A 27,648-nucleotide genomic window follows, 5' to 3' on the forward strand; every position below is an offset into this window, starting at 1 on the left:
TTTATTTTTATTTTTTAATGGTATTTTTTGCTCCTGGAGTGAATCAACAGTCCCGAGGAATGATTCATAATTCAGTTCATCTGTGAGTAACGTGAGACCCGCCACCGTGTGCACGAGTTTAACGCACGAACCGCTTCACATCGGCTCATTTCAAGGCACGCATTACACAAATAAATAACGTTTGGTCATACATAACATATTACAGCAGACATAAAGACACATTAGAAAAGTTGTGCGTGAATATATTAAAGGATTAGTTCACATCTCCTGATGATTTACTCTCCCTCTCATCATCCGAGATGTTCATGTCTTTCTTTCTTCAGTGGAAAAGAAATTAAGGTTTTTGAGGAAAACATTCCAGGATTTCCTCCATATAGTGTCTTCAATGCGGTCCAACGGGTCGAAGGTCCAGATGTGAGTTTCAGTGCAGCTTCAAAGTCTCGACACGATCCAGCCGAGGAATAAGAGTCTCATCTAGACAAACCAGCGGACATTCACTATATGGAGAAACATCCTGGAATGTTTTCCTCAAAAACCTTCATTTCTTTCCGACTGAAGAAAGAAAGACATGAACATCTTGGATGACGTGAGGAGAGTGAATCATCAGGAGATTGTAATTCTGAAGTGAACGACTCCTTTAATGCTGAAGTTGATGATCTGCCCTTGTGTTTCTCACAGCATCAATATGATGCATTCGTTTGCCGTGAGCATCTCCGGAGAGTCTCAGGTGAGTGTTTTCCGGTCGGGTCGCGGGATATATCGGATCGTAGCGGCTCTCCACAACACCGGGGCCAGGAGGAGACTGAGTGTGGTGACACTGAGGACCAGCAGATACACCTGTGAGGAAGAGGAGGAGAGGAAGGGCTATTACTGTACAACATGCAGTCAGAATAACAGCAACATCTCTGATGACGAGGGCGGGGCTACAACCTGTCACTCACATGAGATCAGCCAATAGCAAACCACAACCATCCAATCAATTCCCCACAGACACAATCAAGCCCCGCCCACATTTGTTCTTGTTCCAGAAGCGTTTCACTCGATATACGACACAATAGAGGAGAAAAGACCAGCACAACTTCACTTTAATGAGTTTAATAATAGGGCTGAACGATTAATCGCAATTTACATGTAATCGCACTTAAATCGAGATGGCTTATCGCGATTTTAAAATCGCAAAGGCTGCGATTATTTTTTATGTGCAGCTTGTCAGTGACGTACGGCTCAGTAAACGCGGCTCAGTCTGTAATATTGGATGATATGAGATCTAACAGCACAGAAACTGGGTCATTTCTGCTGGAAATTAAGATTAATTCAGCCACTGTAACACACACTGGATCTGCTGATACTGAGAGATGGTTGCTGTGGAACTGAAACTGTGGTGTTGTTGTTTCTATGATTATTAAACACAATAATTCCAGCATTTTGACGATTATAATCTCAAAGAAGCTCTTTTATAAGATCATAATCTCCGTCTCTCAGCTTCCCTTTCATGCTGGTTTAAACACCAGGGCATTCTGGGAGTAAGCGGACACCACTGACCTCTCGAGAGATGATGCCGGCCCGGCGAGCGCGACTACCCAGGACGAAGGAGAACTCGCTGACCTGAGCCAGTCCTGCCGACACCAGCCAGCGCATGTGCCGAGAGCCCGGCGGGAGGGCGGCCGACAGAACCAGAACCGCCATCAGGAACTGAGAACAGAACCGCAGAAGCACTGAGAGATCCATGATCATGTTCCTGTTCTGGAAATCAGTGTCATGTGAACAAAAATACCTTCATGATGACCAGCGAGAAGGTCAGGACTAGCAGAATGGTGAGCTCGTACAGGACAAAGGTCGGGAACACGTGCAGCCCTGTGGACAACACACACACACACACACACACACACACACACACACGGCCACCAGACACTTCCATCAGAATTTGGTTGTATTTGATTATGTATTTATAAACCTGCCTTCGATAGCAATATAGTCTGCTTATTTATGACTGGATTCTGCGCTTTCCTGCTAATATCCCATAATTCTCAGCTCCAGGACCGGCCGCTCACCAATAGATGCGAAGAAGATGATGGCTAGGAAGTCTCTGATTGGTTCAGCACAGCTCATGACCTCAGCGGTGACCATGTGACCTTGTGACGAGAGCAGCGCTCCTGCTAGGAAACATCCCAACTCCATCGACACGTCCATGAACTCTGTGACCTGGAAGATATCGCAGATTATTACACGGCTCTGGGGAATACTTGATTCTGATTGGTCAATCACACATCCAGCGGGACATTATCCCCAGATGATAGCTTTGCGTTTAAAGACCTAATAAAAATATTTAGAATCAGATCAATATTTCGTGTCTAATTATTTACTTCTGTGGCAAATATCTGTGTAATAAGCGGGATAATGTACATCCAGCCGGTTGTTATCTCAGAATAAACCCCTTCAGGTGTGTGTGTGTGTGTGTGTGTGTGTGAGAGAGTGAGTGTGTGTGTGTGTGTTATCTCAGAATAAACCCCTTCAGGTGTGTGTGTGTGTGTGTGTGTGTGTGTGTGAGAGAGTGAGTGTGTGTGTGTGTGTTATCTCAGAATAAACCCCTTCAGGTGTGTGTGTGTGTGTTTGTGTTATCTCAGAATAAACCCCTTCAGGTGTGTGTGTGTGTGTGTGTGTTATCTCAGAATAAACCCCTTCAGGTGTGTGTGTGTGTGTGTTATCTCAGAATAAACCCCTTCAGGTGTGTGTGTGTGTGTGTATGTGTTTGTGTTATCTCAGAATAAACCCCTTCAGGTGTGTGTGTGTGTGTGTGTTATCTCAGAATAAACCCCTTCAGGTGTGTGTGTGTTTGTTGTGTTATCTCAGAATAAACCCCTTCAGGTGTGTGTGTGTGTGTGTGTGTGTGTGTGTTATCTCAGAATAAACCCCTTCAGGTGTGTGTGTGTGTGTGTGTGTGTGTATGTGTTTGTGTTATCTCAGAATAAACCCCTTCAGGTGTGTGTGTGTGTGTTATCTCAGAATAAACACCTTCAGGTGTGTATGTGTGTGTCTGTGTGTTATCTCAGAATAAACCCCTTCAGGTGTGTGTGTGTGTGTGTGTGTTGTGTTATCTCAGAATAAACCCCTTCAGGTGTGTGTGTTTGTGTGTGTGTGTTATCTCAGAATAAACCCCTTCAGGTGTGTGTGTGTTTGTGTATGTGTTTGTGTTATCTCAGAATAAACCCCTTCAGGTGTGTGTGTGTGTTATCTCAGAATAAACACCTTCAGGTGTGTGTGTGTGTCTGTGTGTTATCTCAGAATAAACCCCTTCAGGTGTGTGTGTGTTATCTCAGAATAAACACCTTCAGGTGTGTGTGTGTGTCTGTGTGTTATCTCAGAATAAACCCCTTCAGGTGTGTGTGTGTGTGTGTTTGTGTTATCTCAGAATAAACCCCTTCAGGTGTGTGTGTGTGTGTGTGTGTTATCTCAGAATAAACACCTTCAGGTGTGTGTGTGTGTGTGTCTGTGTGTTATCTCAGAATAAACCCCTTCAGGTGTGTGTGTGTGTGTGTGTGTGTGTGTTTGTGTTATCTCAGAATAAACCCCTTCAGGTGTGTGTGTGAGTGTGTGTGTTATCTCAGAATAAACCCCTTCAGGTGTGTGTGTGTTTGTGTGTGTGTGTTATCTCAGAATAAACCCCTTCAGGCTAATGGAAGACCGGATCGTGATCACCCTGTCAGGGGTTATTCTGAGATAACAACCGGCTGGATGTACATTGTCACTTACTTGAGAGAGAGAGAGACAGAGAGAGACAGTGAGAGAGAGAGAGAGAGAGAGAGAGAGACAGAGAGAGAGAGAGAGAGAGACAGAGAGAGAGAGAGAGAGACAGAGAGAGAGAGAGAGACAGAGAGAGACAGAGAAAGTCACCGTCAGCATCAGGAACACGAAGGCACTGGTTCCCAGCACTAGGATCTCCTTGTTCCCTTTGCTCTCCGCGTGCAGCTTCCTGTAGAACGGACCAATCAGATGCGAGCGCAGAATCCAACACATGACCAGCACACCGGCCAGAGACACCAGAACCCGAGCCAGCAGAACCAGTACATGCAGAGTTCCCATCAGCACACTGGGACACACACACACCTCAACTCATCAATCCCATCAGCACACTGGGACACACACACTTCAACTCATCAAGAGTCACGTTTATAATGTTACAAAATATTCTATTTCAAATTAAAGCTGTTACGTTTATCAAAGAATCATGAAAAATATCAAGAAATCAGGGTTTCCACAAAAATATGAAGCAGCAACTGTTTTCAACACTGATATGATGCGAGTTCTACAGTGTCACAGCGAGGTCGGTGATTCACCTGTCCTATCTATTATTGTTCATTACTGTTTTGTATCGGGTTTTTTTATTTGTTACTGCTGCATAGTAAAAATAATTAAATAAAGTGATTCACCTGTCCGTGTCTCCAGGTCCTCCCTGAATGAATGTGGGCATGACGGCGATGAACAGGCCGAGCTGCACGTCCTGCATGACCAGCATTCCCAGTAAAACACTGCTGTAGTCCAGCTCACCTGTCAACGCACACACACACACACCGATGAGAGGTGGTGTTACAGTAAATATAATCAAACATGACTCCTTGCTTCCACTAGTAGATCTGATCGTGTCGTATATACAGTGCATCCGAAAAGTATTCACAGCGCTTCACTTTTTCCACATTTTGTTATGTTACAGCATTATTCCAAAACGGATTAAATTCATTATTTTCCTCAAAATTCTACAAACAATACCCCATGACGACAACGCGAAATAAGTTTGTTTGAAAAGTTTGTAAATTTATTAAAAATAAAAAACGAAAAAAAAAGATGTACATAAGTATTCACAGCCTTTGCCATGACACTCAAAATTGAGCTCAGGTGTGTCCCGTTTCCACTGATCATCCTTGAGATGTTTCTACAACTTTATTGGAGTCCACCTGTGGTAAATTCAGTTGATTGAACACAACTGTCTATATAAGGTCCGAGCTGAGAACCTTCCAGAAGAACAACCATCTCTGCAGCTCTACACCAATCAGACGGAAGCCATTCCTCAGTATAAGGCACATGACAGCCGTCTGGAGTTTGCCAAAAGGCACCTGAAGGACTCTCAGGCCATGAGAAACAAAGATTGAACTCTTTGGCCTGAATGGCAGGTGTCATGTCTAAAGAAAAGCAGAGACCGCTCAGCACCTGGCCAATACCATCCCTACAGTGAAGCAGCATCAGCTGTGGGGGAACTGGGAGACTAGTCAGGGTCGATGGAAAGATGAGGAACCGGGAGACTAGTCAGGATCGATGGAAAGATGAGGAACTGGGAGTCTAGTCAGGATCGAGGGAAAGATGAGGAACCGGGAGACTAGTCAGGATCGAGCTAGTCAGGATTGAGGGAAAGATGAGGAACTGGGAGACTCGTCAGGATCGAGGGAAAGATGAGGAACTGGGAGACTCGTCAGGATCGAGGGAAAGATGACGAACCGGGAGACTAGTCAGGATCGATGGAAAGATGAGGAACCGGGAGACTAGTCAGGGTCGAGGGAAAGATGAGGAACCGGGAGACTCGTCAGGATCGAGGGAAAGATGAGGAACCGGGAGACTAGTCAGAATCGATGGAAAGATCAGGAACCGGGAGACTAGTCAGGGTCGAGGGAAAGATGAGGAACTGGGAGACTCCTCAGGATCAAAGGAAAGATGAGGAACAGGGAGACTAGTCAGGGTCGAGGGAAAGATGAGGAACCGGGAGACTAGTTAGGATCGAGGGAAAGATGAGGAACCGGGAGACTAGTCAGGGTCGAGGGAAAGATGAGGAACCGGGAGACTAGTCAGGATCGAGGGAAAGATGAGGAACTGGGAGACTCGTCAGGATCGAGGGAAAGATGACGAACCGGGAGACTAGTCAGGATCGAGGGAAAGATGAGGAACCGGGAGACTAGTTAGGATCGATGGAAAGAAGAGGAACCGGGAGACTAGTCAGGGTCGAGGGAAAGATGAGGAACCGGGAGACTCATCAGGATCGAAGGAAAGATGAGGAACCGGGAGACTAGTCAGGGTCGAGGGAAAGATGAGGAACCGGGAGACTAGTCAGGGTCGAGGGAAAGATGAGGAACCGGGAGACTAGTCAGGGTCGAGGGAAAGATGAGGAACCGGGAGACTAGTCAGGATCGAGGGAAAGATGAGGAACCGGGAGACTCGTCAGGATCGAGGGAAAGATGAGGAACCGGGAGACTAGTCAGGGTCGAGGGAAAGATGAGGAACCGGGAGACTAGTTAGGATCGATGGAAAGAAGAGGAACCGGGAGACTAGTCAGGGTCGAGGGAAAGATGAGGAACCGGGAGACTCATCAGGATCGAAGGAAAGATGAGGAACCGGGAGACTAGTCAGGGTCGAGGGAAAGATGAGGAACCGGGAGACTAGTCAGGGTCGAGGGAAAGATGAGGAACCGGGAGACTAGTCAGGGTCGAGGGAAAGATGAGGAACCGGGAGACTAGTCAGGATCGAGGGAAAGATGAGGAACCGGGAGACTAGTCAGGGTCGAGGGAAAGATGAGGAACCGGGACACTAGTCAGGATCGAGGGAAAGATGAGGAACCGGGAGACTAGTCAGGGTCGAGGGAAAGATGAGGAACCGGGACACTAGTCAGGATCGAGGGAAAGATGAGGAACCGGGAGACTAGTCAGGGTCGAGAGGAAAGATGAGGAACCGGGAGACTAGTCAGGATTGAGGGAAAGATGAGGAACTGGGAGATTCGTCAGGATCGAGGGAAAGATGAGGAACCGGGAGACTAGTCAGGATTGAGGGAAAGATGAGGAACTGGGAGATTCGTCAGGATCGAGGGAAAGATGAGGAACCGGGAGACTAATCAGGGTCGAGGGAAAGATGAGGAACTGGGAGACTAGTCAGGATCGAGGGAAAGATGAGGAACCGGGAGACTAGTCAGGGTCGATGGAAAGATGAGGAACCGGGAGACAAGTCAGGATCGAGGGAAAGATGAGGAACCGGGAGACTAGTCAGGGTCGATGGAAAGATGAGGAACCGGGAGACTAATCAGGGTCGAGGGAAAGATGAGGAACTGGGAGACTAGTCAGGATCGAGGGAAAGATGAGGAACCGGGAGACTAGTCAGGGTCGAGGGAAAGATGAGGAACCGGGAGACTAGTCAGGGTCGATGGAAAGATGAGGAACCGGGAGACTAATCAGGGTCGAGGGAAAGATGAGGAACCGGGAGACTAGTCAGGGTCGATGGAAAGATGAGGAACCGGGAGACTAGTCAGGATCGAGGGAAAGATGAGGAACCGGGAGACTAGTCAGGATCGAGGGAAAGATGAATGTATAGCGATGTCCTTGATGAAAACCTGCTCCAGAGCTCTGGATCTCAGACTGGGGCGACGGTTCATCTTCCATCAGGACAACGACCCTCAGCACACAGCCAAGATAAGACAGGAATGGCTCCGGGACAACTCTGTGAATGTCCTTGAGTGGCCCAGCCAGAGCTCAGACTCAAACTTGATTGAGCATCTCTGGAGAGATCTGAAAATGGCTGTGCACCGACGCTCCCCACCCAACCTGATGGAGCTTGAGAGGTTCTGCAAAGAAGAATGTGAGAAACTGCCCAATAATATGTGTGCCAAACTTGCAGCATCATACTCAAAAAGACTTGAGGCTGTAATTGGTGCCAAAGGTGCTTCAACAAAGTATTGAGCAAAGGCTGTGAATACTTATGTACATGTGTTTTTTCGTTTTTTATTTTTAATAAATTTGCAAAGATTTCAAACAAACTTCTTTGACGTTGTCATTATGGGGTATTGTTTGTAGAATTTTGAGAAAAATAATGAATTTAATCCATTTTGGAATAAGGCTGTAACATAACAAATTGTGGAAAAATATGAAGCACTGTGAATACTTTCCGGATGCACTGTATATACCAAAGACTGTAAAAAAATATGGACGTAGTGTACGTGACGTCAATCGTCACTTGAAGCCCAAAGTGGGCGGAGCCGGCCGTCGCCATCTTGGCCGCGCGCCACTCCCGGATAAACGGAAATGTGCAGCGAGGCGGATTAGCTGAGGTGACGTGACGCTAACAGACAGCAGACAATCAAATCAAATCAAATCAAACAAACAGCTAGTAGTGACATAAGCGGCAATCCACCTGTCACTCAAGAGGCCACGCCCTTAATTATGCAGAACTTTAAGGCTTAATATAATTTAAACGGATGAGTTATAAAAAAATTCACCCCCCTCACAGTCGTCATGAAGAGCAAAATTAGCTATATAGACCAAAACCACTTTTTGCACCAGACTGTAAACACATTTTTTTCTGCTGTAAAGTTGGGCATTTAAACATGCGGATCTATGGGATTGACTCTCTTCTGCAGTCGATGAACTGCAGTTTAAGTCAGTTGGATTCAAGTGAGAGTCAGGCAGGTTGCAGCTTGATACACACACCACAGCTGTGAGTGGATGGACCAGCACACACACACACACACACACACACACACACTCACCCTCCTTGGACTCGGCTCTGGATCCTCCGGCTAGAAAGCGAGACACTACTGGAGTGCTGGAGAGAGACAGACAGCAGGAGATGAAGACGGTCTGTGAGGGCTGAAGGTGGAGCATCTTACCCCACAGCAGACCAGCGGACACCATCAGCAGACTGAGACCCCCAGAGCCCTGCAGCGAGATCCTCCACACCTGACATCAATAAAAACACATGAGCTATCTATTTATCTATCTATCTATCTATCTATCTGTCTGTCTCTCTATCTGTTTGTACATAAGGAGGGTCCCTATGAAAGTGGGATCTAGTGACTGACTGGAGATCTCATTTCAGGACTTCACCGTGAGACTCTTCACACTCCTCCACCCTTCGGCTTCAATACATTCTCTCCTCAAGCCTGCGAGTGGAAACACCTGTCTTTACCTTGTGGAGGCGTTCGGGTGAAAACTCCAGCCCGACCACGAAGAGAGTGAAGAACACGCCGAGCTCGCCCAACGTCTCCACCTGGACCATAGACTGCAGGAGACACAGCATTACACACACGTTCAGATGTGCACACATGTGTGTGAAGATGCTCGGCGCTCACTTTAATGCTGTTGAGTCCCGATGGGCCGAGCAGAACCCCACAGATGATGTAACCGAACATGGGCGGCAGACCCATCAGCGTACACATCCATCCACACGGCAGAGACAACATCACCACCAACACCAGATCCTGCAGAACACACACACACGCACACACACACCAGTCAGATTAATTTCATATTCATTTTGAGTTGGTTGAGGAGATTCCCCCCTTCCATGTAAAGCGCTTTGAGTGCCTAGAAAAGCACTATATAAATGTAATGAATTATTATTATTATTATATTAGACAACATATGGTTAGAATAGTGTCAAAGTCCCCCTGTGCTGAAAATCCAGCTTTTAATGTTGTTTATATATGTCTATGTGGTGTTTTTAAGTAAGGGATAATGAACATCCAGCCAGTGGTTCTCTCAAAATATCCCCCGACAGGATGATGAGGACGCGAAGCGGAGGTCCTGAGATAACACACACACACACACCTGAAGGGGTTTATTCTGAGATAACACACACACACCCACCCACCCACCCACACAGACACTCACAAACACACCCCTGAAGGGGTTTATTCTGAGATAACACACACACACACACACACACACACCTGAAGGGGTTTATTCTGAGATCACACACACACACACACACACACACACACAGAGACACTCACAAACACACCCCTGAAGGGGTTTATTCTGAGATAACACACACACACACACACACACACACACACACACACACACACACACACACACACACACACACACAACACACACACACACAGACACTCACACACACACACACACACCTGAAGGGGTTTATTCTGAGATAACACACACACACACACACACACACACACACTTGAAGGGGTTTATTCTGAGATAACACACACACACACACACACACAGACACTCACACACACACACACACACACTTGAAGGGGTTTATTCTGAGATACCACAGACACACACACACACACACACACACACCTGAAGGGGTTTATTCTGAGATAACACACACACACACCTGAAGGGGTTTATTCTGAGATAACACACACACACACCTGAAGGGGTTTATTCTGAGATAACACACACACACACCTGAAGGGGTTTATTCTGAGATAACACACACACACACACCTGAAGGGGTTTATTCTGAGATACCACAGACACACACACACACACACCTGAAGGGGTTTATTCTGAGATAACACACACACACACACACCTGAAGGGGTTTATTCTGAGATAACCGGCTGGATGTACATTATCCTCTTATTACACAGATGTTTACCACATCAGTAAATTTTAGACACGAAATATTGATCTGTGTTGAAATATGTTATTCGCTCTTTAAACGCAGAGCTTCCGCAGTTTCAGCGGCGAGATCAAACTAGACGGATATTTCAGAGATACGGTTTACAGTCATAACACTTATTACACAGCATTTCTCCACATTTATAATTATGGAGATCAGAGATATTGATTTCAGATTAAACTGTTTTAAAATCGTACCAGTTTGTATCTTATAATCCAACAGAGTGCAAAACAATAGTCACAAAATGGCCGCCGCTGCGTTTGTGTGAAACAAGAGAGAGCGAGTCCACGATACTGGAGGGCATAATTAAATAACTGTACACAAAATATTGATTTGATTCAGTTTTAATATTTTATTAGCTCACCAAACGCAAAACTTCCACAAAGTAAACCCGTTCCTAGCGAGTGTATAGCGCTGATGACTTCAGTGACCCGGATGAGCCTGTGCTTCTGTTCTCAGCGGCTGTTATCCGGGAATAATATCCCGCTGGATGTGTGATTGACCAATCAGAATCAAGTATTCCACAGAGCCGTGTAATAATGTGTAATAATATTCAACAATAATAGTCATAAGTCGACACCATTGCTGAGTATTTTCTCAAAAACACGCTTTGAAATCGCTGGTGTTTCTGACGTCACAAACTACCTTGTCCAATCAGATCAACGTGTGATCGTCAACCAGTGGATCTCTGAGCTGAGTGAGTGAGTGGAGGCGGGGCTCATTTGCATATTCATAGAACCGTGCATACTAAATGAGGCACGGGTGTCGAGTTACATTCAAGCTATATTTATTATTTTTTCAAGGAAAAAACAGTTAAATATGTAATTTTGGTGATCAAAGATGAGTTTTAAGGGATAAAATGACTGACTACAGGGAGACTTGTGACGCTAAAATATCCTTCCATAACTGAAGGTTTTGTTGATCATTTCCCATCTGTGTGGAAGAGCTCAACTGAATAACACAACAATCCGAGGTCAGAGGTCACCTTGATGAAGTGGTGGTCTGCGCGGGACATGGTGGAGTCCCGTGGTTTGGTCAGCACATACTGGTTATTCTGGGAGTCGATCAGCATGCTGAGCCCCAGATTGCCTTTGTCCACACGCATGGACATGTTCTTCCTCTTCCCGTCCTCCTCGTCCTCCTCCACCCTCAGGACGGCCTCCACGTTCACCCCCTTCATCTGGACAGAGACAGACAAGAATATGGGTTTTTTAAATCAATTAAAAAATCATGCAACGACACACTTGACCAAACCTTCACATCGGTCAGAGCTAAGTGTGTGTGAGTGTCCGCTGAAACACTGTCAACAGAGAGCGCTCAGCATGTGAGTGTGTGTGAGTGTGAAAGCGCTCAGCACTCGCTCAGATCAAGAGCGTCTGGTGTGTGTGATGATCAATATGTAGATGTAGAGAGTAGAAGTGAGTGTTTCTGAATGCCAGTTTGCTGTTGTGTGTTCATGTAGTTCATTACGCTGTGTGTTGAAGTGTGTTTTCTCAGGTTATTGATGCACTTACAGTTTTATGCACTATTGCAACCTCGTTTTCCCTGCATGCACATTAAAGAAATTATACTTTAAGAACAATTGTTTCAAAAGTTAATGCGCTTTAAAAAGTGAAAGTCATTTCAATAAAAGATGCCATGCTTGATTTGTTTTATATTTGCTTATTGTGCTCGCTTGCGCCCTCTTGTGGGCATAGGACACAATACAGCACTTATTTCCCTCTTATTGCCTTAATTTTGCTAATGTTTAAGAAAGAAATTTGAATTTAGCTTTTCAGCCGTTTTGACAGCCGTAATACACGTGTGTGTGAGCCTGTGTTCTGCTGACTCTCTGTCCTCGTCTCGTTCGCTCTCCACACCTGTTTGTTGTTGTCGAAGGCGTGCTCCTCGATGTCCTCCTCCAGCCGGTCCGCAGCTCTCCTCACGTCCTCCAGGATCTCGTCCAGCATGGACAGGGTTTTGTTCCGGTCTTGTGCGACCTTCAGCGCCTCCTGCTGGTGTTTCTCCGCGGCCACCAGCTCCATGTACTCCTGCTCCTCCTGCACACACACACACAGACACGGTAAAGAGGACCTGGACACCATACTCGAGTAAAAGTGCAGATACCGTACAGCGAAAATGACTCCATTACAAGTTACAAATCACCGATACGACTTGGAAAATAAAGGTGACCGAGCATGTGTGACTTTCTCTACTGTGTTTGTTTTTGTTTATTTGTGTGTATCCTGACATTGTTAAGCACTTTGGTCAACTGTGGTTGTTTTTAAATGTGCTATACAAATAAGTTTGAACTTGAACTCGAAGGACTTATAGAGCAAAAGTCTTCGAGTATCTGATTTTAACAGTACTTAAGCATTTTACTCATACTGAGCTGGGCTCAAACATGAACTAGTCCTCGACACCTAAGAGTCATGCCAGTGAAAAACATTTATTTTCTAAAATCAAAATAAAACCGAACACCTAAATATTGCAATAAGGTCGACACAACAGCCTTAAATGACTACAAACACTCGAGTCTCAGTTCAGCTCAAGTGCTGAGTAAGTAAACCAATATCCTTCAAAAAAGTCTCTTCAATATAACGGATAAATAAAATAATGTTAAGTAAGAAATAGTCAACGTTTTTGGTGTCAGCCTCATTTCATAAGTGAAACGCCTGCGATTGAGCAACTACCGCTAACGCACTTGCGTTCGTGTAAAACAGCCTTGGTGACACGTTTGGGGAAGTAAAAGGCAAAGACACACAAGCCTGAAGCACATGCCACGAATATCCCTCTCAAAACAAGAAAACCAAAGATATGTGGACAAACTGCAAGTTTTGGGTGTTTATGAATGTTCCATATAAAGCACCTGCCGCTGTTGCTTAATGTGTGCTAATACATATCAGCCCTTAAAGTCTTGATGTTGCTTCAGGCTCTACTAGAACAGGTTTTCATGCTTGAATGTTGATTATTCTCCTCATATTCTCCATTGTTGCGGCTCCTCTCTTCCCAGTCTGTCAGTAACGCTCTGTTTACTTCCTGTCTCTATGAAGCCCCTCCTTCTGAAAAGCACACTGTGCTCTGATTGGTCGGCTGGAGCAGTGTGTTGTGATTGGTCGAGCGCTTTGAGTGTGTTTTGGAAATGTCCCGCCCCTTTCCATAACCGCCAGTTTAACACACTACTAACTAACTCAACCAGGCCCCGCCCCTTTATTCTGTGCATTAATTATTTAAATGAGGAATATTGTGACGTGTTGAAAACTCAAGACTACCCTGGAGGCGTTTCTCAGCTGTCATGTGACTGACCTTGATGGCGGCTTCCCTGAGCGCCTGGAGTCTCTGCCGGCTGCTGTCCCTCATGTTGACGATGTCTCTGAAGTTCCCCGTGAGCACTCGCTGGAGCCCCTCCACGGCCTGGAAGAGAGAGCGCTCGCTCTCGTTGAGCTCACGCTGGAACACCTCGAGCGTGTGGATGCGGAACAGCTTCTCGTTCGGCGCCAGCGTCTGGTCCTGCTCCAGAACCAGCGCCGCCGAGCCCAGCTTACGCACGGCCGAGTGCTTGTGTCTGAGGAGCGAGGAGAGCCGCCGGCAGTTCTCCGTCACCCACGGGTGTCCGTGCACCTGCGCTCGGTGGACCTGCTGAGCCTGCAGCGCCGCCACCAGGCCGACGCACAGCACTGCACACACGCCTCGCATCCGGCACGCTGGAAATCACATCATCGCAGGGTTATTATAGTCACCATGAAATCAAAACGAAATGAAAATGAAAAAAAGTGCATCTATGCATCATAAAAGTGCATCTATGCATCATAAAAGTGCATCTGTCCATCATAAAAGTGCATCTATGCATCATAAAAGTGCATCTGTCCATCATAAAAGTGCATCTGTCCATCATAAAAGTGCATCTGTCCATCATAAAAGTGCATCTATGCATCATAAAAGTGCATCTGTCCATCATAAAAGTGCATCTATCATCATAAAAGTGCATCTGTCCATCATAAAAGTGCATCTGTCCATCATAAAAGTGCATCTATGCATCATAAAAGTGCATCTGTCCATCATAAAAGTGCATCTGTCCATCATAAAAGTGCATCTATCCATCATAAAAGTGCATCTATCATCATAAAAGTGCATCTATGCATCATAAAAGTGCATCTGTCCATCATAAAAGTGCATCTGTCCATCATAAAAGTGCATCTATCCATCATAAAAGTGCATCTATCATCATAAAAGTGCATCTATGCATCATAAAAGTGCATCTATCCATGATAAAAGTGCATCTATCCATCATAAAAGTGCATCTATCCATGATAAAAGTGCATCTATCCATGATAAAAGTGCATCTATCCATCATAAAAGTGCATCTATCCATCATAAAAGTGCATCTATCCATGATAAAAGTGCATCTATCCATCATAAAAGTGCATCTATCCATCATAAAAGTGCATCTATCCATGATAAAAGTGCATCTATCCATGATAAAAGTGCATCTATCCATCATAAAAGTGCATCTGTCCATCATAAAAGTGCATCTATTCATGATAAAAGTGCATCTATCCATCATAAAAGTGCATCTATCCATGATAAAAGTGCATCTATCCATCATAAAAGTGCATCTATCCATGATAAAAGTGCATCTGTCCATCATAAAAGTGCATCTATTCATGATAAAAGTGCATCTATCCATGATAAAAGTGCATCTATCCATCATAAAAGTGCATCTATCCATCATAAAAGTGCATCTATCCATGATAAAAGTGCATCTATCCATCATAAAAGTGCATCTATCCATGATAAAAGTGCATCTATCCATCATAAAAGTGCATCTATCCATGATAAAAGTGCATCTATCCATCATAAAAGTGCATCTATCCATCATAAAAGTGCATCTATCCATCATAAAAGTGCATCTATTCATGATAAAAGTGCATCTATCCATGATAAAAGTGCATCTATCCATCATAAAAGTGCATCTATCCATCATAAAAGTGCATCTATCCATGATAAAAGTGCATCTATCCATCATAAAAGTGCATCTATCCATCATAAAAGTGCATCTATCCATGATAAAAGTGCATCTATCCATCATAAAAGTGCATCTATCCATCATAAAAGTGCATCTATCCATGATAAAAGTGCATCTATCCATGATAAAAGTGCATCTATCCATGATAAAAGTGCATCTGTCCATCATAAAAGCGCATCTGTCCATCATAAAAGCGCATAAATAAAGCCCTTCTGAAGTGAAACGTTGCGTTTGTGTAAGAAAAACTTTATCAAATAAAATAACTAGCTTCCGGCAGACATTTATGATGTAGGGAAAAAGAGCCCGATTGCAGAAACTTACAGTTTTATTACTAATATTTTGTGCCAGGAAGTGACGATTTTATTCTCTTGAACACATGAGATGGAAACGGTCACAAGTGTTTTCCAATTAAATTCTCAACTTTGGATGGAAGCAGAGCTAATGATACTAAAATAACACTGATTAATATTCACTAAATCAATATTACTCTAAAACGTGACTGAAGAGCCATTAGATATGAAACTCACCTGACATATGAACTCTAAAGACTGGTGAAGGTGTGTCACTAACTAGACAAACAACTCTGAGGTGTGTTTACCGGAGCACACCTAAATCCTGCTGAGATACGGCTCATGTTCATCAGCATTTCATCCCTGAATCAGTGTGGAATTAAACAAACACACAAAGTTTACTTCATCAGAGAATATTAATGGAATGTTGATAATGGAATGTGACATAACGGGGTGGATTTCTCACACACTGACACGTAGATATTTTGATGTATATGTTTTCTGTTGGGAAATGAATGAGAGGCTTACTTTAAAATATGTACTTTATTATACTCTTTCAAGTCTATAGAAATAGCAGCACAATGTTTAAAGGCCCGTGCGATTAATGTTTCAGCGTCCACACTAACGCACGATATAGTTTTGTCGCCTGTCGCTTTAAATGCTCGAGCTCGATAAAGCAGGATGGATTCTGATTGGCTGTCAACAGTGGAATATGCAGGAGTGGGAGGAGCTTCTGCCAAAAGTAATTAATAATGTTTTTTACAGTCTATGATAAAATCCTACGATGTCATTTTCTAAAACTTGTGTTATTTTAGCATCGTTTAGATACTTTTATAGTCTTTATTAATATTTTGAATTAGTTTTTATGTTTAGATTTTACACATTTTTTTTTATTAATTTGGCCTAATTAATAAATTGTCTTGTTCTTAATTTCAGTTTTTTAGGAAACTGATAAATATTGCCTTGGCAACTAACTGAAATAAAATACGTTTAGGTTTTATTTCAGTTGACTTGTTTTCAGGTCAAGAACATGTTTTTATGGGTTTAGTTTTAGCAAACTATAATAATAATAACCCTGGTAATTCTGGTGACACCGGGACAGACAGAAAACATTAAAAAAAAAAAGAAAGATTTTTTTCCCCCTGATTTTTTTTAAAGATAATATTTAATTTACATTTTAAATTAAATATTTAATTCACGTTAAATCAGTGTAATATGAGATTGCTATACACATTATCAACGGACACACAGCGATAATGACGTGTTGCTGATGTTTAAAAGCAATTAACTAAATTACTGATCAATGTCAACAGACTTCGCGCGACTTAACGTGACTATAAATAATATTCAGAATTATGCGGGTGATCTGATCTGTCCATCAAACGCGTTATTGTTATAATTATTATAATTATTATTTATTCAGGTAACCTTGACGGTTGTCAGTCATCCACTTCAAGTACATTTTCTACATGGTAGATAACATCAACGCTAATAAACAGAAAGAGAGAAGAGACTCATACCCATAGCTCATACCTGGTGACTGTGATGCAGTTCAGTGCAAGAACTCGTCAGTAAACGGAGGAAACAATCGCGCTCTTGTGACGCCACATGCTGCGCGCGCACCTCACCGGACAGCAGCGGCGCGCGGCTCGCGCACGGACACCCGGTGACGGTGACGGTGAGATCCGCGCTCGCTCGGTTCCCGGAACAGGTAAACGACTTACCGGAGAGACAGAGAGAGAGTAGAACAGCTCATACTAGGCTACACTTCACCGAGAGTTCGCGGAAGATTGACGAACATTAAGCGCTTTTGTGTGCTGTCAGTTCTGTCAGGGTTTGTTTTTCAGCGGTGTTTCATGTTAGTAGCGCTGAAAACAGAACTGAATCACAACAGCGCGTGGAATTCTGGGGAATGTAGTTTTCCTTCCGCACCGCGCATGACAAAAATAAGACCATTTCCGCCACATAAGGAAAAACAAATGCTCTGCTAAATCTTAATTGACATAAAAAGTCGAAAATAAGAGATAAAGTTAAAATGATTACATTCTAAATCAACATTATGACATGCTATGTCATAATCATACGATAAAATTGGAAACTATGAAGTCAAAATAATCTTTTAATATCATAATTGTTACCTTTTAAGTACATGATTTACAAAAGCACGATTTTCCCTTATAGGCTATATGGCGGAAATTTGCTTCCATAGAAATGCAGCTGACTAGAATTATCTAGAGTCAGTCACTGAATATGATTAAATATAGGAAACCTACAGGTTTAGCTGTATGATTTTGCCACATACGGTTAATTACTAATATCAAACTTTTATAATTACAAATAATCCACAATTAATAACTTCTAAATGCATGCTAACATCAATGCCGTGTTTGTGCAAGGTTAGACATTCTGTAAACCATTTAAGTAGTTCAGATAACTTGAATTTGAGCCGCGCAGGTGTAAAAACTACATTTCCCAGAGTTCCCTCGAGCGCCAGCTGGTGTCCGCGCATGCGCACAGGGAGCTCGGCTGGAGATGAAGATGGTAGGTGAGCGCGCAGGGGGCAGTGTTTTGTGTTTATCTGTAATGTTTGATGACTGCTAACACTGAACGCTCGTTCTGCGCTTATTCTCACGCTGCTCCCGCGCGTCAGTTGTTGTTTATGAGGGAAACGGAGGGTGTTTTGCGAGATCCGAATCAAAGCGGGTCACCGGAACCGATCGCCCTTCTGCACGCGGTTCCGACACTCATACTGAGCTCTTCATAAACTCAAAACTACACGTAACATGGTAATGCCCTGTTAATATCACGATGATATATGAATGTGGTAATAAATACTATGGTATTATAGCACTGTACCATGGTAACACCAGGGCAATTCCGCGCAAAACTGTCACATCCATAACACCAACACAATGCCATGGTATTTAGTTGGCGTTATGGATGTGACAGTTTTGCGTGGAATTGCCCACCACTGATTTATGATAACGGTTGGATTAACGTTTAGTTCAGGCGATTCGTACATACATGTTTAATTATACATTTTTAGTGTTTGAACAATCATAATTGCAAGTATATGTGATGTCAGTTTAGCCTTTATCGAAATAAGTTATATAATAAGGTTAAATAGGGTAATTCTGACTTTTTATCTCACTATTCCTACTTATTTCAAGCAATTCTAAGAAAAAGTATACATCTCTGTGTCCGAAATCGCGAACTGACGGTAAAGTAACGGTAGGTAACGTTAATACATTTTAATTTGAACTTCACGACCGTTAAAAAACACGTTCGCGGTTTTTTTGTTTTGTTTAATTCAGAACAATAAATGTATAATACAGAATAAGGAACACGAACATGTGGGCATACATAGAAGAAGGGAAAAATTACAATTTACATAATTGTTTGGGATGTTTTCAAAGGTGAATATGGGTAATATGAATGAAATAGCTGTCACGTGACCTACCAGCGTCAGTTGCGTCGCTTCAGTGTCATTCACAAATCCTAATGAGCTCATGGGATAGGAATGATTTTAACCTAGTAACTGGTAATCTGGCATAAATGTATGGTAAATGTTTGTCGCTGTCGAGTCATCCTGAAAGTCCCCATACTGGTGATGGACTTGACTGGCTAGCTTTGTTTACTGTAACTAATGCTGTCGAAGGCCTCCTTCCCTTCACCTCTGTACAGATAAACGTTGTCAAAATGATTCTGTATTATGAATTTTTAAGGCCAGACAAGTAATTTGTTGAGGTCACTTTGTAAAGAAGGACTACACTTCTGCGCACATATATATTCAAACGCGCATATCTATAGACTAAACGCGTAATACACAGTGTTTTCACAGATTAGCATTTTTGGAGTTTACACAGAGATGATCATGTTTGTAAAAAAAATTAAACGCTTGCATCTTGAAACCTGTTTCACAGTTTGCGTTCTCAAGATCCAAACACTGTTGTTGTGTGGCCAGAACACATTAAACGTTTCTGTTTTCTGTGAGAGCGGTGTGTGTTAGCGGCCGCTAAGTTAATAACTAATGATCTTTACAACAGAAGTAAATCGATCAAAACTAACTTTATCTGGACAATAACTTTATTCTAGATCTGCTGTAAAGCCTGAATAATCTCTGTTACTGTAATCTCCTGTTATCACTGTAAAGCTGCTGTGAAACTGTGTATATTGTTAAAGCGCTGTATAAATGAAGGAGACTCGACTTGCTAATGCTAACGGTGTTGTTGCTCCTCCAGCATAAACTGAAGTCGACCCAGAAGGAGAAGATCCGCCAGGTCATGTCCTTCACCCGGGCCGCAGAGAGAACCGCTCTGTTCTGCCTGACCCACAATGACTGGAGACGAGACACGACCTCCAGCAACCACTTCCAGAACCACCGAGAGCCCATGGACCGCAAGAAGCTGGACCAGCTCTACAACCGCTACAAAGGTGAGCCGCCGTGTGTGTGTGTGTGTGTGTGTGTTCCTTCATTTGTGCTGGTGCCGCTGCTTCTGTGTGCAGATCCTCACGACGAGAACAAGATCGGACTCGAGGGAATCCAGCAGTTCTGCGACGACCTGGTTCTGGATCCCGCTAGCGTCGGCGTGCTAATCGTAGCGTGGAAGTTCAGAGCGGCGACGCAGTGCGAGTTCAGTCGCGAAGAGTTCCTGGACGGCATGTCGGATCTGGGGTGAGGTGTCTCAGCTTTATCCGTACACAAACAAGCATTGCATCTTTATCTCGCAATTCTGACTTTATTTCTTGCAATTGCGAGATCAAAAGCTGCGCAGGGTTTCGTACGACGGGCTTGAATTTGACTTTTGACCATCAGAATCAGCTCAGCTGTTTCTACACTGCAAACAATGCTTTTCTTACTTAGTATTTCTGCCTTGTTTCCACTCCAAATATCAAACATTTCTTAAATCAAGATGCATTTACTAAAGTAGTAAAATGACATAAGATATTAAGTCTTGTTTTCTGGGGAAATAATACAAATTAAGTGAGTTTTTGCCTTAAACGAGCAAAATTATCTGCCAAAGGGGTCAGAAAAATAATCTTGTTTCTGTTTGAATTAACATTATTTTAACATTCTGCTTTTTTTAAGCAAAAACTCACTTAATTTTTATTAATTCCCCAGGAAAAAAGGACATAATATTTTATGTAATTTTACTCATCTAGTAAATGCATCTTGATTTAAACATTTTTAGATATTTGGACTGGAAACAAGGCAGAAATACCAAGTAAGAAAAGCATTGTTTGCAGTGCATAAACAAACAAGTATAACTGCATCTTTTTATCTCGCAATTCTGACTTTATTTCTTGCAATTGCGAGTTTGTTTCAAGAATTGAGAGGAAAAAACCTGCACAAGGCAGAGTCCTGCACGGGTCCGATTTTGTAAATCCGCACCCGCCCGTACCCGCAGTGCTTCAAACCGCATCCGACCCGTTATCCGTCAACAGCACTAATTAAAATCCGCACCCGACCCGACCCGCTTAAAATAGAACCGACACCCGACCCGCACCCGAAATAAAATCAGTTTAGCCAATCACATTATAGACACAATTACAAAAATGTTTATTGCCAGGTCATACAGAAGTTATAACGACAATTAACACAAGGACTTGTGCCGAAGCTGTCAAAAGGCCGGTACATAAAGAACATGGCTAAACGTTACCACAAAACTGAGTAGCCTAACAGACGCGGCTACAACACTATATCTGCCACGCAATTTCGTCTAGCCTAGACCTGATAATTTTGGGTTCAAACACGCCCTGCACACCAGTGTTAATTTTGGCAGCCATTTTTGATTTAGTCTTAGTTTTCATCTTGAGACGAAAATACTTATTGGTCTTAGTCACATTTTAGTCATTTTGTCTTTCATAGTTTTAGTCTAGTTTTAGTTGACGAAAAGTCATTGCATTTTTTGTCAACTTTTAGTCAAATTGCAGTTACCGACATTAATTTTGGTAGCTATTTATATGTAGTCCTTAGACAAAAAATGTCCTAAATTTTTTATCTCTAGGCCAATTCAATTAAGCTTATGAGAAATGTAAATTAAGGTAACAGGCTGTATTGACATTGCACTCTTTAGCATTAGCACTTGTGCAATTCTACATACCCCTTTTCCTTAGTTCAGTGGTTTTTAGAGTGCCCTACCCCCTGGTACCCCCTCTCTTCCACTTAGACTGCAGTCACACTTTTTCCATTAAGGGACAATATTTTTTAAATATTTTTTTAAATTAAACAATGTTCAATAAATATGCAATGATGGTAAAAACGAAGTGATACCGGTACTTTTAAAATATTAAATTAAAGCCAGTAGTAAGTCACTGTCTTTATGAGTGAGTCATGGAGTCATTCATTCAGTAAGGAAGCACGCTGCTATTTTTATGAACGGATCATTGAATCTCACGATTCGTTCAAAGCCACAGATTCGTTCACGAATCACCGCTGTGTGCTGCAGTTCTGCTGTGGCTTTCGTTGCAAAATAGAGCAATACGCCTATGACAATACTGTTTTAAATGTAGTAAATAATTTAATGTTACCCTTCTGTTTGTTTAACTGTTGTATAAAATCAATGTCACATTTGAAATCGTGTGGATATTCAGGAAAAATTGCATTCTTGCTCGTATAATATGATCAACATTAAAAACACTGCTGGATATCAGCCTATATTTTGATCGCAGATTTAGTAGCACAGATAGCACAAACGGCTCGTGGCAGAACACAGACCGACTGAACGACACTTTAATTTAAGTAGAAAATCTCAAATGAAGATCGCTAAACTCCAGTTTACTTGTCTGTGTTGTTTTCAGATCATCCGCGCTTCTTCAGCAGTGTAGAGAGAGCGCGCGCATGGTTGCCAGATACTATTGAAAAGACCGGGTAGAAAACGTGTTCTTTTAACAGAAAAGCTCTGTCTGGGGGTTCAATTATTAAAATCTGGCAACCGTAAGCATGAACGCTCGAAAAAAAAAACAGTCAATGTGTTGTCGTCTCCTTTATTTGACACAAACAAGTGGTTTTGGTTAAGTTTAAAAAATGTTTAAACACATTTCAGTCTCGTCTTTTTTCGTCAACGATATTGCATGTGTTGATATAGTCACAGTTATCGTTTAATGACGTGGGTGTCGTCTCTCATCGTCTTGTCTTAGTCAGGGGAAAAAAGGTCGTCAACGAACATTTTTCGTCATAGTTTTCGTTAACGAAATTAACACTGCTGCACACCACACATACTTAACAGTATTAAATTTGAAAAATACTGTTCGATAGAACTGCTTTGTTACCACAATTATCTGCGTGCTTCCTCAGCGATGAAGTTCCACAACTGCGGCTATCCAACACGAAATGCAGCAAAGCCTTTCACAATATTGTTTTCTTCAGATAACTCCAAATTTCTCCCACACACTGGACTTGACTTTTGATGACGTATTGTCGACAACTTTACAATCTCCACTAGCTATTCTTTTCTTCAACTCCTCAGCATCCATCTCGACGACTGCAAGCAGGTCGCGCGCGCGGTTATGAGGAATTTTTAAAAGTGTATCCGACACAGTTGGATATTTTTCACCCGTTTGATCAAAATTTGCGGGTCACCCGCGGGTACCCGAACCCGTGCAGGACTCTAGCACAAGGTGCTTGAATTTGACTTTCTGAAATTGAAGACCTGGAAAACCATTGAAAAAAGCCATATTTATAAAAAGGAGAATTATTGAAAGACAATATATATATGAGATCAGTGTTTAATTTTTTAAACCATGTTTATACATAAAAAAACGTTCCTCACGGCTGTGAGCGTGATAGTGCTCTGATGTTCACAAGTGTATGATTAAGGATGCACTGAAAGTCACATTATTGGCCGATTATTGAACATGTTTTTTCCCCCACACTTTTCTCCATTTATTTTGCCAATTTTTTCACCATTTTATAAATAGTCAAAATGTGCTTTTTACTATTTCGTCTTGCTTTTTAAAGAAAAATCAATTACAAAACTACAATTTAAAAATATTTATTTAACACTGAACATTTTTTAACATTCCAGCAGACATTATACCAACAAAGCGCAATATAACTTCAAATAAATAAATAATTAAACATTTTTTTTGGCCGTCTTTGAGCCTTTGTTAGGTCTATAACTGACAGCTGAAAGAATGTAATGTGCAAAAAAAACAAAAAAGTGCATTGAAAAGTGCAAAATTTATGATAACGATAGATGTAATTGTGTTATTTTATTTTTGATAGGCCTATATAAAAAAAGAATGAATCAAATTACAAACAATTGACAAAAATGAAAAAAATACTAATTAAATAAACCACGTTTTCCAGGTACAGTAGGTTTATTTAACATGTATACATTTATATAATATCTTTTGTCGTTTGATTAACATTAATGACACGGACAGATATTTTAGGCTGCTGTCACTTTAAGTATAGCATCTCACGTAAATACAGCCGGTTATGGATCTACCGGTAATACAGTATACTGACACATATCCGGTTAAGCCATAACCGACTGATGCTCCACATGATTCATCCCTATATATGATCCAGCTTTCATTCTTCAGGTCAGTCATATAAACACGGCTTAAAAAGTCAGTGTGAACGAGGAAAGCGATGTCTTTGTCGTAGTGTCCTTTCAGTGTGTCGTGTGATTTCCCATGACTGACAGCGCCGGTCAGTGGCTCTAACTCCTCGAGGTGAAGCGTGCGGATGCTAACTCTTACAGTGCTTGTTTGTCTAGATGTGACAGTCCAGAGAAGTTGAAGAGTCTATTACCCAGACTAGAGCAGGAGCTGAAGGATTCTGGGAAGTTCAGAGACTTCTATCAGTTCACGTTCACCTTCGCCAAGAGCCCGGGTCAGAAGGCTTTAGGTGAGCGATTGCTGTAGTGAACACCTGTGCTGTGATGACCCGGTGTGTGCAGTGACCCATGATCCTCTCTGTCTCAGATCTGGAGATGGCCGTGGCCTACTGGAACCTCGTTCTCACCGGACGCTTCAAGTTTCTCCACCTCTGGAACACTTTCCTCCTGGTACGGCACTGCTGTACACGACTATAATCAATATATGATCAATCAGAGGAAGTGAAGAAACACTAGCACACATCACAGCATCTCGACTACATGCTAGACAAACCAGTCCTGTGTGTGAGTAGACCCAGGCAACGATTAATCACATCCAAAATAAAGGTTTGTGTTTACATAATGCATGTGTGTGTGCTGTGTATAATTATTTTGTATATATAAATACACACACACACACATGCATGTATATATTTAAGAAATATTTGCATGTGTATATATTTATATATAATTTATATTATATTTAAATAACGTTTTTATTAAATATATACATGCATGTGTGTGTGTGTATTTATATATACAAAATAATTATACACAGCACACACACATGTATTATGTAAACACAAACTTTTATTTTGGATGTGATTAATCGGGTCTACGTGTCGGTGATACTGTGTGTGTTTCTGCTGAATCGATGACGTTCATGTGTGTGTGTTTGTTGTGTCTGTAAAGGAGCATCATAAAAAGCCCATCTCTAAAGACACGTGGAATCTGCTGCTGGACTTCGGGAACGTGATCGCCGACGACATGTCGAACTACGACGAGGAGGGTGAGACTGATTCTGCCACTCGGCTCAACACACTCAGACACACTCGCACTGATGGAAACTTGTTTTTTTCTGCCATGGAATAAAAAACGTGGACTTTTTATCTCGCAATACTGAGTTTATTTCTCGCAATTGCCCGTTTATAACTTTTTTTTTATTCCATGGCGGAAAACTGGATATTCAAAGGAGGGAAAAAGTATGACATGGTTGATTTTATCAGCAGGGATGTGATTGGATGATGACACGTCTCTATATTTTATATACTTTTTATAAAAATAAGCACTGATGAATTGTTCACATTAATAGGAATTTAAAGGGTTAATTTTGATTTCATGTCCATGAGTGCGTTTACATGCACGTTCTCACACCGATTGTGCTTGATAAGCCAACAATGCATGTGATTGGGTAAAACTGTAACCCGTTTTCCTTCATCGGAGAAGCAAACGCACTCTTTTATAGTATTGGTTATTTTAGGGTTCGTACAAGTGCTTAAAGTACTCGAATTTGACGAATTTGAAATGTAAGTCCTGGAAAAAATTTATGAAAAGGTACTTAAAGTGCTTGAATTTAGTGAATTTAGTGTTTAATTTTTTTGATGATACGCAATATTTTCATGCAAAATTAACGCTGCAACCCGTCTGATATAGATATAAAGACATTTCGCATGACTATGAGCGTCATATATAAATATCCAAGTATATGATACAGCTTTCATTCTTCAGGTCAATCATATATTCATGGGAGATTAAATCAGTTTGAACAAGGAAAGCGATATCTTTGTCATAGTATCCTTTCATTGGTTAAGGTTACCAGTCATTGCATGTGCTGCACTTTATTAGTACCATTTTGTTTTATTCGTTTATTTTTATGTACATATTTACCCTTTTTAGAAGTTGGAAGATAATAAAGATATAGTTTGATAAGTGAGATCTCTGATTGTAGAAGTAGTGGTTTCATTTACAGTGTCTGTACGAACCCTGTTATTAAGCAGTCAGCGTGTCGGTGTGCATGTACACGTGTTCGACTGCTGAATTAACGCAGAGTGTTTTGATTTCAGGTGCGTGGCCGGTGCTCATCGATGACTTCGTGGAGTTCGCCCGGCCGATCGTGACGTCAGAGAATCACCTGACTCTATAATGAGCGCTTACAGGGAGGCCGAGCCTCTCACACGGACTCTTTTACAACGAAAGGATTTAAATATATATATATATATATCTCTTTAACCGCAGAGAGAGCTTTTACACTGCACCTGGAATCTGCACTCATACAGGAGTGTGTTTTCCCATCAGGCAACAGCACATCCCATGATGCACCACATATAGGTGCATGTCTGCTGGTGCTTGTTTCCACCACAGAATACAAAAATAGGCAATTGTGGTATTTGCTACTTTTTTATCACACAATTTCGTGCAACTCTGGCTTTTTTTCTTTTTCTTTTGCGAGTTTATTTGCAATTCTGACTTTTTTCTCACAATTGCGAGTTTGTTACAATTCAGACTTTTTTCTCACAATTGCGAGTTTGTTACAATTCAGACTTTTTTTGGAATTGCGAATTTATTTTGTGCAATTCTGACTTTTTTCTCACAATTGCAAGTTTATTACAATTCAGACTAATTAACCAAAAAAATTACAATTTATTACAATTCAGGCCTTTTTGGAATTGCGAGTTTATTTTGTGCAATTCTGACTTTTTTCTCACAATTGCAAGTTTATTGCAATTTTGACTTTCTTACAATTCTGACTTTTTTTGGAATTGTGAGTTTATTACAATTCAGGCCTTTTTTGGAATTGCAAGTTTATTTTGTGCAATTCTGAGAAGAAAAAAGCAGTCAGAATTGTGAGATAAAAAGTCGCAATTATGTTTTTTTTATTCCATGGCAGAAACAAGCTTCCATAACTCAGCTGTGCAGAACTTGAGTAAGAGGAAAATGAGCTCACTTAGTCATGTGACGTCGACGGTCAAATGTGTTTTTGAGATTTATTTAGTAGCGAGTTCTGTCAGAATATCTGCTGAGGAGAGCATGATCGTTCGATCGCTGGTGAACTTCATGATCATTCGATATTCTCGAGTTTGTGAGAGAATAAAGTCACGGATGCTGAGAAATCACTCTAACAAACGCTGATAAGATCCTGTTCCTCCTTCACATTGTTTGATTTGTTTACAAGCGTCTGTGATATTAAATCAGCGAACAAACACCTCAGTGTTCGTCTGGACGAGTTTCTATGCTGTCAAGTTTTTAACAGTTTTTATTGTTTTCTCAGCTCTGTGTGTGTGTGTGACACTCAGTTCATCTCATCACTGTTTCTCTGCATGTAAATAAAGATTATTTAACAAAA

The 27,648-nt window shown here is 41.9% G+C and overlaps 2 protein-coding genes across 10 annotated transcripts; one reads left to right on the top strand and one right to left on the bottom strand.

Annotated features, from left to right (window-relative positions):
- tmco3 (transmembrane and coiled-coil domains 3) lies at positions 1-17,372 on the bottom strand. 2 transcript variants are annotated; one of them, XM_084105448.1, is made up of 14 exons: positions 17,233-17,372; positions 15,937-16,062; positions 13,690-14,087; positions 12,264-12,443; positions 11,390-11,584; positions 9,095-9,223; positions 8,932-9,024; positions 8,513-8,702; positions 4,428-4,545; positions 3,892-4,087; positions 2,052-2,202; positions 1,775-1,854; positions 1,543-1,692; positions 1-837 (listed from the first exon to the last, which is right to left on the bottom strand). In XM_084105448.1, exons 2-14 carry the CDS (start codon positions 15,941-15,943, stop codon positions 724-726), a joined length of 2,001 nt encoding a protein of 666 aa, XP_083961574.1. In that variant the 5' UTR covers positions 15,944-16,062; positions 17,233-17,372; the 3' UTR covers positions 1-723. The 2 variants fall into 2 exon arrangements, with proteins under 2 accessions (XP_083961574.1, XP_083961575.1); XM_084105449.1 differs by having other exon boundaries at positions 17,220-17,253.
- Positions 17,283-27,648, top strand: dcun1d2b (DCN1, defective in cullin neddylation 1, domain containing 2b). Of its 8 annotated transcripts, none has more exons than XM_084105483.1 (7): positions 17,283-17,410; positions 19,941-20,133; positions 20,206-20,374; positions 24,426-24,556; positions 24,634-24,716; positions 25,218-25,314; positions 26,369-27,648. In XM_084105483.1, the coding sequence occupies exons 2-7, from the start codon at positions 19,983-19,985 to the stop codon at positions 26,446-26,448; spliced, it is 711 nt and encodes a 236-aa protein (XP_083961609.1). In that variant the 5' UTR covers positions 17,283-17,410; positions 19,941-19,982; the 3' UTR covers positions 26,449-27,648. The 8 variants fall into 8 exon arrangements, with proteins under 8 accessions (XP_083961609.1, XP_083961605.1, XP_083961603.1 ...); XM_084105481.1 differs by lacking the exon at positions 17,283-17,410 and adding an exon at positions 18,112-18,240; XM_084105484.1 differs by lacking the exon at positions 17,283-17,410 and adding an exon at positions 18,115-18,244.

The sequence above is a fragment of the Abramis brama genome (assembly GCF_963993115.1).
Source record: "Abramis brama genome assembly, chromosome: 2".
In the NCBI taxonomy this organism is placed as follows: Eukaryota; Metazoa; Chordata; class Actinopteri; order Cypriniformes; family Leuciscidae; genus Abramis; species Abramis brama.

Excerpts from the sequence above, each read along its gene's own strand:
- tmco3 (XM_084105448.1), bottom strand. Across the intron at positions 12,444-13,689 it reads TCAGGGAAGCCGCCATCAAG|GAGGAGCAGGAGTACATGGA; the intron begins GTCAGTCACATG and ends GTGTGTGTGCAG. Across the intron at positions 8,703-8,931 it reads CACCCGAACGCCTCCACAAG|GTGTGGAGGATCTCGCTGCA; the intron begins GTAAAGACAGGT and ends TATTGATGTCAG.
- dcun1d2b (XM_084105477.1), top strand. Across the intron at positions 20,375-24,425 it reads GACGGCATGTCGGATCTGGG|ATGTGACAGTCCAGAGAAGT; the intron begins GTGAGGTGTCTC and ends TTGTTTGTCTAG. Across the intron at positions 25,315-26,368 it reads GTCGAACTACGACGAGGAGG|GTGCGTGGCCGGTGCTCATC; the intron begins GTGAGACTGATT and ends TTTTGATTTCAG.